Below are 12068 nucleotides of genomic sequence, written 5' to 3'. Positions count from 1 at the left end.
TGCTCATGGATAAACCATGGGGGGATTTTTTGAAACATTTGGTGGGGCTTGATTTGTGGGTGGAGGTTGGAGGAGAGCTACTATATTTTCCCCACCTTATGTTAGATGTCTCCAGGTAGAGCTTTTACATATATTCTTCCAAGCTCTCTTTCTTAGCATGTGAGCAAATGCTCAGTCTTGAGAAGACATGTTATGTGTTGTTACTTTTAGGCAGGAGAGGTTCTGGGTTGAGGGAACCATGTAAGAAACATAAGAGTCTTACTTGGTCTCTGACTAGTGTAAATTCTTAAGGAAGAGTTGCTGCCTGCTGGATGAGCTTTCTGAGGAAAAATAGGATTTCCTGCATGCTGTTTGTGACCATCTCCATTCCAGAACTCATAGAGGTGTGTAATTAAAACAATATCCAGACTCTATGTCACTGATGTCTCCTCCAATGGAAAATTGAGCCGCAAGGCTCAGGCATTTGTTATTGCTCAGGAAAGGGGAAACTATATCAGACAGATTATTACTAATACTAATTTTTTGCTATAAAACTAGATTTAATTGCCGTATACTCCGTTTTTAGCCTTGACGCTCTGACGGGAAAGACCAGGGCTGGCTCCAGCGTTTTTGCCGCCCCAAGCGGGGGGAGGGAGGGGAAAGCTGCGATTGGCGGCACTTCGGCGGCAGCTACTGCTGCCGCTTCATTCTTCGGCAGCAGGTCCTTCCCTCTGAGAGGGACAGAAGGACCCGCTGCCGAATTCCCGCCGAAGAGCCGGACGTGCTGCCCCTTTCCATAGGCCACCCCAGGCACCTGCTTGCTGCGCTGGTGCCTGGAGCCGGCCCTGGGAAAGACTAACATGGTTACTTTGCTGACAGGTTTCAAGTAAGACCATACTAATGCCACTTGGCTTTCCCTTTGCCCATTTTTTTGTAAGGAGTGGGGCTAACTGTTTTTAAAGGTTTTATATATGATCTATCATTGAACAATACATAATAATTATTATTTTACAAACCGTAGATGGGATCCTGGCATTCAGCACCTTTTTACTTTAGATTAGTCCTTCATATGAAAGGGATAAATATTGTTATGGGCTTCCTCCTCCCCAATAGCTTGGTTAACTAAGTGTGGTTTAGAGAAAGCAGGGGGAATACGATTGAACCAAAATGTTCTTTTAGAGGGTTGTGCCACATATTGCCAGCTACGGGGAGGCAGACACTGCTGTGCGAGGACTGTGACAGCATTAAAGTGTGTTGGATATTTTAGACCAGTGTTTCTCAATGATCAGTCCGTGCACTGGCACCAGTCTCTGAGCTTTCCCTGACACAGTTTAGGAAGGTATCAAGCCAGTCCCTGGTATCAAAAAGGTTGAGAAACTCTGTTTTAGACAATATGGTGTTGCAGTCTCCATTCACTTACCCTGATGCTACAATATTAAGTCTGAAACTCCTAGTGGTGGCCCTCAAATATAGCTCTGAGTACTTTCCACAGAACACTTAGGGCTTTTGAATGAAAGCCACATTCATTCTAGGTATAACTTAATTAAAGACCTCCAAGGATGGATTTGGCACAATGGGTTTAGAAGACAGTTATCCCTGATTCCATGACCAGTGCTTCTGATACTACTTGGTAAGCCAGCTCTGTTACCTCTCCTGGCAGTGGGATGTCAGCAGCTACCATGAATTCCATAGTTGTTATACTTTTGTCATTAGAGCATCATGATGTGACAGCCCCATCTCCATTCCTCAAATCCTATAGTGTCATTAAGTGACCCCTACACAGTTACTGCATTCCACTTCTTCCTTAACCCAACTGATCCTCAGGCATAAATATAAGGAGAGACAAGGGATACCTCCTCCCAACTTTAAGCCTTGGCAGACGACAACATGTAATCCACCAACTTTTGGTGGGCTGTAGAGAAGAAGGAGGGGAATCATCAGAGCGGAGGATGAAGACAGTCTGAGGCTGCTTTCAGCAGCAGTGCTCAGGCCTGTGTCCCTTGGTGCTCTACCTGCTGCTAACAGACAGACAGACAGACAGACAGGGGAGTGAAAGTGTGATATGGGTTCAGAGGCACATGGGGATTTGAGGGTAGAGAGGGGGCTTGCTGGAGACAATGAAGGAGTTGTGGGAAGTAGAAGAACTGGGTGATGTCACATGGAGAAGTCTGAGTGGGGAAGGAAAATTGGGGCATTTAAAAACAGGGTGAAACTTGCCATTATGTTTTCCTGAAGGCAGCCAGGGAGAAAGTAACTTGTATTTGAATCTTTTTCTGATCAGTGACAGGAGGTGGTCTTGCAGTCTCTGTCCTCCCCAACCTTTGGTTCAGATATACTCCACTGCCAGTTGAACTTGACAGTTGTTGGCAACCAGTAAAATCTGTGTATGGTGCGCTGCAACTACAGTAATAGAACCCATCAGTCAAAGCCTTATCACCTATTATTTAGATGGGCTACTTGGCTTCATATCAGAGCTAGTTATAAATGGGCACTGCAGCCTATGAGTCTTAAAGATTTTAATTAGTTCTAAGCTAGACAATCATCATACTCCCTAAGAACGCAGTCATCATTTTCTTGTGCTGAGTGCTTCTTTCTTTTTTTCCCTACAGTATCACCTGTGCAAAACTTCGTAATTAAAATATTAACATTGGGGAACTAAAGAATTCAAAGAACCTATATAATATGGCTTCATTATACATTGCTCAGCATTAATTCTCTGAAATCTAGGCATATCAGGTACACAGAAATGTGAATTTGTTCATAAGAGATTTAAGAGGCCTGATGAAATAGTTTGGCCACCCCTTTTCTCCCTTCAATTACAACTGGGATTTTAAATACTACACATGCATGCACACACACCTATTCACATGAGTATACATCCCCGCACAAATATCTCTATGCCACATATTATATTATATACAAACACACGTGAGTTTATACAAGTAGATTTATACATATTATGGATTTAATCCTGATCTGTTTGAAGGCAATGGCAAAACTTCCACTGAATTCAACTGGGCTAGGATTTCACTCTGCATGTGTGTGCATAATGTTCATATATAATGTACATCCATCCATAAGTGGATGTGCATGTGTGTGTTTCTGCATCTAATGTAAGCCTGTATGAGACCAGCCATAAATAGTTTTGTTATTTTGTCACATCAAATGAAAATAATATTTTGAATCTTCACTTGAGACACTATTTTAAGCACATTTTTATTATCTCCTGTTGCACATTGCCTTCAGCAGGAGCACAGGAATGTAGTAAGAAGAAATGCATTTGCTCTGTACATATTTAATCCTTTCCCTTTTACTCCTTTCACACAGAGACTGAAAGATTTAAAACAAAGGGAATTTGCTCGAAATGTGGCTTCAAAGTCATGGAAAGATGAGAAGAAACAGGAAAAAGCACTCAAGCGGCTCCACCAGCTTGCTGAATTACGGAAGCAGTCTGAATGGCAAGTATTTAAAATTTATGTTACGTTTTAACACTCTCTTTCCTCATTCCCAGAAGAAATCTCTAACTTTTATTCCTGCTTTCTATAATGTACAGAGATCACATCTACTGTAACCCATTTTTAGTTATCATGGACTCCAAACGTTCCTGTTCTGAAAACCATAAAATTGAAAGTCCTTCAATTAATTACTTGGCATCTGAAGGTTTTGTGTTTTTCTCCCCTGTAGCCTGTTAATCTAATCTCCTCTGAATTGAGTGATTTGAAGATGATTTTACAAGATCAGCATTTTATCTTATTAAAATTGACCTGAATAGGCTAGTATAACTCTTAGTAGTTTGTAGAGAGTGAAAGGAAAAGGCTAAACAGACCTTAATGACTCTGTATTGAGTCTGCAAATCCTTTCATTACTTTTAGTAGACTTAGGCTATTCAGGTAGTTTCTCTCTAGAGTAAATGACAGTATCATTGTGTGAATGAAAAACAGATGTAATTAGCTCAGTTAAATTTACCCAGTACTGTAGTTAAACTGATGATAATAATAGAGGTACAGTACAATGTTTATACTAATAAACCTTTATGTTTGACAAATCTCTTTTTTGTTTAATGACACTTACATACACTAAATGCTTCAACAGAGTAGGTTGTTACCAGACCTTCAATTGATGTTAATCTGTGACCATAATGTTAATTAAACTGTCATTCTTATGTTAAAAACAAACCAAGTTTTCAGTACAGTGGAAATAATAACATTCATGGTGTACTATACAATGATTTCAGGCCAATTCAATCTTTTTGGGGTAAAAGGTTGAAGTTGTCACTTAGCACTCTGCATTAGGGCTGACTGGAAAAAAATAATTCTGTTTCATGAAAAATTTCAAGGTTTCAGAATCTGTTTTCTGTTTGATGGAGAACAAAAATGAGACCTTTTGAAATTCCTTGTGAAAAAACATGAGTGCAAGAGCCCACAGTAACCAATATTCCAGTAGGTAGGGCACTCACATGAGATATAGAAGATGCAGATTTCAGGTCCCTGCTCTGAACCAGGCTATGGCATCAGTCTCTCTCTCTTTCTTTGGCCCATAAATATTCAGTGATTTATACAAAGCGGAGCAGCTCCAACAGGAGAGTTTTAGGGTACATCTACCTGTTGAGCGGGAGCTGTAATTTGCAGTTTGAGGAGACACACCCACTCTAGTTCTGATCAAACTGGAGTGCTAAAAATAGAATGTAGCTCCAGTGGCATGGGCACTGGGGTGAGGGGTCTAGTTGCCCAAGTACGTACCTCGTGTCTCAGACGGGATAGTACGCTAGGCAGCCTGCCCTTCCCACTGCTTGAGCCACTGCAGCGACACTTCTATTTTTAACATGCTAGCTCAATCAAAGCTAGAGTGTGTATGTCACCTCAAGCTGGAAATGACACCTCCCCGCAATGCATAGACGTAGAGTGAGAGAGATTGACTCCATAGTCTGGTGGTTAGGGCATTCACGTGGGATATGAGAGAACCAGCTTCAAGACCCTGCTCCAAATCAGGCTTCAATGAATGAGCATTTTCCATCAAAAAATATTTTATTGAAAAAATTCCTGACCTGCTCTACTAAGAATGACTGCAGTAGAATAGTCTTCAGGTAAAGTTGGGTTTTCATACAACTTAATTAAATGAAATACACTTACCTGTGAAAAGGCTCTTTATGCCCTTCTACATCAGAGGGATAAATTGTGTGCTGTCCCCAGACAGACTGATAAGATAGGGAGATAACGCCAACATTGGGCTGGGAAGGAACCAATACATTGGCTTTTAGAAAGATCCTGCTACCCCTAACTCCTGATAGGGGGCAAAGAAAGGTAGTAGTTGCTATTTCTATCCACAGTGGCTGGAATAATGGGTGCAGAGAGCGGTAGGACAGTGCTGCATCGCTGCCCCCATGTTAGGTGTCCTATTGCCAGCTCTCAACTGATCTGGGGAAAGGGTAGCCATAAACAGAGGTCCTGCTGTCACCAGAGTCACAACTAGCGCTTTGAAATGTATTGCAAGTTTCACAAGAGCTGAGCTCCCTATGGGTCTAAATGCTGGCTGACTCAAAGTTACTACTAACACATGCATGGATACATACTGATACACCAGCATTAGTAAGCACCTCTGTTGTGACCAGAACGGCACCCTGAAAAGAACACCGCCACTGACTGCACCCCCTAAGAGATTATTCTTGCATGACACACAAATAAATGGCATGGGGATGGCATAGGAGCTCTCATTGCTAAATGAGGGGCATATGCATACACAGCCCTGGAACATGCCTCTGATGCTAACCCAGAATTTTCCTTTTTGGCTCCCACTGCCGAAGGCCTGCAGAGCCACCTCTCTGTGGGTTTTAAGTGGCATCAGAAGCAAAGCAAATAAATGGACTCCCCACACTCTCCCTCTACTCATACTTTTAGACACAGGTAGAATTTTTCCCTGTACTGAGTTAAAATATTTTCCAGTTTCACTCAAACTCTGATTTCATGTCCAAAATGCTTGGCACGGATGTATTATGTACTAGTTCTGCTACACTGCATTGATTGCAAGAACAGATATTTGTCTAGCAAAACTCATTTTTAAAGCATAAGTAAAGAGACCATTAGTCCAGTGATCATATATGTCTGATCTTAAATGCAAAACAACGCAGAGCAGTCATTCTTGTTCCCAGTTGGTCACTTATTAGAAGGACAGACTGCTAGAGTTCTGGGTCAAAGCTACATTAGAATATCTTGAACTGAAAAGAAATATTCAGGAAGGTAAACTATACATTTAAATCTAAAAGGTTTGGGGAAAGGGGAAAAAAAGGTATACAAGGGAGTCAAATACAGGATGAGGAGATGTGAAAATGATAGCCAAATACTGGTGGGTACTGAGACTAGTCTCGATCAACGCACATGTGTAATTGCCATTACCATTAATGGAAGTTGGCTGCATGCACCAAGGAGAAAACACATGTCCTTTTGTATCAAAAAGTGAGGGGGAAGGGTTATAAAACAGATGAAATAATTTATAGAAAGGGAGTTAATGCAAAATACTAAAGTCTTATGGTAGCTTGGATGCGTTTTTTAATACTTAACGTCTCTTTGAATGTTTCACAAAAGAATTGTATTGCAGAATAAAGTCCCTTATATTACAAAGAAAAAAAAAAGAGAGAGCATTAAAACATGTTAGCTCTGAAAGAATCACACTGAGTAATATACCTGAGAAAAATCCCTTTTCTCACTTAGGGCCCAATTCTGCCATTCTTCCATGTACAAATCTCCCTTATGTTGGAGTTTTGCATGTGGCACTTCACAATCAGAACCTTAGTCCCTATGAAAAGCTGACTGAAATTATCACGGGCCAGATTCTGATCTCAGCTGCACTGGTATAAATTCATAGTAACTCTACTAAAGCCAATAGAGTTTGCTCTGGATGTACAAAATGTGGCTCTGAGCTCAGTTAAAATCATGCCAGTTACTGAGAATAAAGACTATCTTGCTTTTTTTAGAGGTGGCCTCGGCCGGAGTGAATTGCATTTATAGGATATGAAACAATCTAATAGCTTTCACTTTCAACAGCATTAATGACCCCCTCCTTCAACAGACTGAGAAATGTTAATAATTTCTTATTTCAATTATTTAATTAAAAATCCATTCATTTTATTTCTTTATTTATAGCATCACAGGCAGCAGACCAGTATTTAAAGCTCCCAGACTGGTGGTGGAAAAGCAACAACTGCAAGAAGGAATTTTCATAGATAAAAATGGCAGAATCACAGCAGGTACCAAGAGTGTGGTTCTGTGTGAAGGACAAAGTCACTCCAGAAGCATGTTAGAGAAACAACAGGCGCTTACACTAAGCAGGCACCAATCACATACCGAGAGACCCTGTTCACTTGGAAATCAAGCCTCACAAGCATTCTCAGATGGCACCAATATTAGTCACAGGACAGGAGTTTCTTTTTCTTTCTCTAAAAAAGCCCAATTAAAGTTAGAGTCATCAGCATCAGTTTTCAGTGAGAACACTGAAGAAGCATATGATGGTAGTGAATCACCTAACCATAAAACAAAACAAACGCCTGAGGGCTGCCAGTCTTGCACAGTTTTGCGTGAGGATACAAAAGCAAGTGTGGATAGAGGATTAAATATCCCCCAAGGTCAAATGGATATCATTGCATCAAGCAATACAGCAGCAAAAACTAAAACAGTCAAAGAAAATGAGAAAAACAGCGATAAAGAGTTAGAAGAAACTGTCAGCGCTCATCCTTCATTCTGCAAAACCAAAATGCAGCTTTCAAATTTGGATTTGACTGGTTCAATGCGAGAAACAGAACAAGAAGGTGAGTTGAATGAGACTGAGAAATTGTTGGAAACTCTCATTTCACCTCCAAGCCAAACTACCAATCTTTGTACCCAGCAGAACCCTTACAAGCACAGTGATATCATGCTAAGTGACCTCTTAACGGAGTTCCCACCACAACACCCAGCTGAGCAGGGATATGCAAGTGAGCTGCATTACAATCCCAATGTGGTCAAGACAGAGACATTCTTTGAGAGTTCAGGAACTGTGAATGGAAGCACAGAAATGCTACCAAGTGAGACATTGGTTAACGAGATGAAGCCCAAAGCATTGCCGTTTCTTCATGTACTGAGCAAAGATGGCAGCACTGCCCTTCAGTGGCCCACGGAACTTCTTTTGTTTACAAAAACTGCACCCTGTATTTCCTATGGCTGTAATCCATTATATTTTGACTTTCGACTTTCTCTAAACCATAGAGATCGTAAAGAGCATGAAACAAACACAGAAAGGTGTAGTGAGCCCTCTACAAATACGAATGCAGATGAAAATGAAACCTCAGGTTTAATAGAAGACAAGCAAATGTCAATGGAACAAGATAATCAGTCACTGAAACCAAAGAAGATGAAAGGTTCCAAAACCCATAACAAAGCCCAGCAAAAAGCTGATTCAGACACCGAGAAAGAAATGAATGGAAGTGATCAAAAGTACATTTCACATTATTCGAATGAAAACATACCCAAAGTGCCTGCTTTCCTTGATGTCTCACAAAAGGATTATACAAGAGAAAGAAGTCTCCATGCCAGAACACCTAGGAGATCTTTAAAGCACCATTTGCACAGCTGTGAAAGAAGAACACACAGTGATGGAAATGAAGGCATTTCCTTTTTGCCTTGTGTGTCTAGGACTAAAAGGCATAAAACTGCAAAATGTGATTTACGTTATTCTGAAGAAATACATAAAAACCAAAACAACTGCAAATCCATTCAAAACTGGCCTGGATGCAGCAGTGATGTAAGTGACAGTGGAAAAGATTCTATTGGAAGTTTCCTTAGTTATAAATCAAGTTCTCAAAGCAGGTATTCAGAAAATGAAGGGTGTGGAGGTTATACAAGATACTGGAGATTCTCATCCTCCCAAAAGTCATCCTCTGACAGACATTCTAGCTATTCTGACACTTCCATTAGCAGTACAACTAGCTATGTAAGTAGCTCCTCTAGTCACAGATCAAGTGATCACAGTAGAAGTCACTTGCTCTTTTGTTGTAAAAGAAAAAACAAGACAGTTGAAAGGCACAAACGTAAACACAGAAAGCACAACTGTATTTCCTCTTCTGATGATGCAGATGAGGATTACCTTTTCTACAGTAAAAGTCAAAGAACTAGAAACTGTACACAGAGGGATACAATTAAATATCAAAGACATTCAAGACGTAGAGATTTACACCATAGAGACAGTTCAAAGCAAAGCAGAAATACACACCGACATTCTGGCAGAAAATACAGCAGAAATAGAAGATACCACAGCTCCAAAAGTTCTTCCACCAGACATTCAAGAAGCAGTGGAAGATCATCTAGCTGCAGAAGATCTACAGCCAGCAGTTCAGGATCCTTCTCAAAAGAAACAGTATATTATTTGAACAAAAGCAAGGAAGAGATAGAAGGCTGTTACAGCACCGAACCAGGAAAAACAGAATCTACACATTTTGACTCACAGAATGTGAATTGTCAGTCAAAAAAATTTCATGTTGGCTCTTCCGAAAACTCAGCAAAAGACACAGTGAGAGACAGAACGTCATTGACAGCCAGGCTACTTTTAGAAAGAGTCCAATCCAAGAAAAACCAAGAACAAGCACACAGTTCAGAGGGATTTTCAAACTATTGTGTGATGGAATTGGAGGATAACTCACAAAGTCACTTTGCTAGTAAATTTCCATCATCAGTAGGTGACATAGCAATATTACCTATGCCTGAAAAAGCCCTAGATATAAGTAAAAAAGTTTTAAGGAATGAGGAAACCAGTTCATTAGAAAGCAGTGCAAAGAAAGACAATTTTGAAGCTTCACAGACAAATAATGTTACTCTTACAACAGGCACTAATTATGATAATTGTCTTTTTAAAGACATAATTCAAATAGGAATAGGCTATCAGGCTCCCGGCATAAAAAGAAACACAGCAATAAAGGAACAATCAAATCTCTTAATTAGTGAAGTACAACCTTTTATACAAAGCTGTGACCCGGTACCAAATGATTTCCCTGGTGCTTTTCCTTCTAATAGATATTCTGTTGTTAATTCAGCAGAGACCAAAGAAGAAGTACATGATGTAAGCATGAACTTGCATCGAGTGGAAGGAAATGTAAACACTTATTGTGACAGTGCTATGCATAAGTGTGATGAAACAGAAAATGAGCTAGAAATGTACAGGAAATCCATCTCCCCTCCTTTAACTCAACAGCCTATCACATTTTCACCTGATGAAATAGACAAGTACAGGTTACTTCAGCTGCAAGCCCAGCAGCATATGCAGAAACAACTCCTGGCAAAGCACCTTAAAGTTTTGCCTGCCACAGGACCGTCTGCCTTCTCTGCAACACCAGCAGTTCATTCTGTTCCCAGTCAGCATCATGCTTCTGTCACCACAATCCACCATACCCTTCTGCAACGCTTTGCGGTCTCCACTTCTGTACATCCCCATAGCAGCCATCTTTCCTTGACCAACATGCACCCACTCTCCGAATCATATTTCACTCCCATATCACTTTCCCCGTTAGCTCCAACCATCATTCCTTCCCACCCTACTCTACTGACAGGACGCCCATTGCATTTGCTCTCCACCACACCCATTCACCCTTCCTATCTGACCCTCCCATCATTGCCACATACTGCATTTATCCCTACTTTATTCACTCCACACCTGAATGCAGCCGCAGCTGCTGCCCTACATCTGAATCCTTTAATTCATCCATTGTTCCAAGGGCAAGATCTTCACCACCATTCTTGCTCTAGCTAGACCCAGCAGTTACCTGGACTGAGAGACATTTTCAAGGTTTCTAGTTATTTAAATTAGCAAAACTATTACTCCTTTGCTCCAAAAATAAATTTGAAGAAAAACTGGCGTTTCATAATCAGTCACACATCCAAAGGGAAGTGGTAGGAGCACATCAGCAATATTTAAAAGTCAAGGAAAGTGACAGAATATGAATGTTGATTTAGTTTTCACATCACCAAGGGCTTGTCTTCACTACCGGGGTAAGTCGATCTAAGTTATGCTACTCCAGCTACGTTATTCACATATAACGTAGCTGGAGTCAATGTAGCTTAGGTCGACTTACCCCGGTGTCTTCACTGCGTTGCATCGATGGGGGATGCTCTCCGGTCAACTTCCCTTACTCTTCTCGGAGAGCTGGAGTACAGGGGTCAACTGGAGGGCACTCTGCCGTCGATTTAGCGGGTCTTCACTAGACCCGCTAAATCGATCCCTGCTGCATCGATTGCAGCAGCGTCAATCTCCCCATAGTAGAGACAAGCACTACGTGAAAACTAAAACTAAAACTAGAAGGAAGCAGTAATGCTAACTTAGTTCTGCAGAAGGAATTAGAATATTGGCAGAACTCAGTAGCTCTAAGTTTCAATGGGGCTGGAGCTGGTCTTGAGATGTGGGGAACTGTACCTGACACCCTGATGCTTTGTTTTCTCCCCTGCCAAGCAGAGCTCTAGAGAATCTTGCCCAAAGAATCTATATATAGTTTTCTCAAAAAAATGTGTACCCCTTCTCAGAAAATGTTTGCTGGAAATTATAATGTTGCATTGGACTCAGCTAGGCCCAACATCAACATGGTTACCTTTTGCAAATAATTCTCTGTATGTGGTCTTTGGTTAGGGAACCAGAATTTCACCAGAAAGGCGAAATTCTACCTCTGTCCTATGAAGCACCACTGAAGCTAATAGTGATGCATGGGTATAATGCAGAGCAGAATTGACAACTGTAGTGGAAAACTCTCAACAGTATGAAATAAAACTGGACTGAAAAAAACAATTGGTAAAAATGAACATGCAATGAAGTTCCTAACATAATTTCCAAAATTCTCAAAGTACAAGTTAAGGCTGTGATTCAGCAAGGCACTGAACCACGTGCCCAACCTTCAAACACATTAGAAATTCTATTGACATCAATGGGAGTACTCATATACCTAGAGTTAGCTGTGTGCTTCAACGGAGCCTCAACTGATTATATTTTATGGTGGTCTAATACTCAACACTGGATAGTCTGTATTAAATGAAGTTCTTGATTGCAGTTAGAGTACAACTATGCCTGTCAATATCACTGGCCAA

At 40.8% G+C, this 12068-nt stretch overlaps 1 protein-coding gene across 1 annotated transcript in view; it reads left to right on the top strand.

The window, feature by feature from the left end:
• The window catches only part of ZNF804B (zinc finger protein 804B), a 378654-nt gene extending 367908 nt beyond the window's left edge, over nucleotides 1-10746 (top strand). The window contains exons 3-4 of the mRNA XM_065398463.1: nucleotides 3307-3437; nucleotides 7116-10746. Coding sequence (XP_065254535.1) covers nucleotides 3307-3437; nucleotides 7116-10746 — 3762 coding nt within the window. The remainder of the gene's footprint in view (nucleotides 1-3306; nucleotides 3438-7115) is intronic.
• The last annotated feature ends 1322 nt before the right edge of the window (nucleotides 10747-12068 follow it).

Source organism: Emys orbicularis, chromosome 2, assembly GCF_028017835.1.
Source record: "Emys orbicularis isolate rEmyOrb1 chromosome 2, rEmyOrb1.hap1, whole genome shotgun sequence".
NCBI lineage: Eukaryota > Metazoa > Chordata > Testudines > Emydidae > Emys > Emys orbicularis.
The sequence above is the reverse complement of the archived record's forward strand: the minus strand, read 5'-3'. Positions and strand labels throughout refer to the sequence as shown.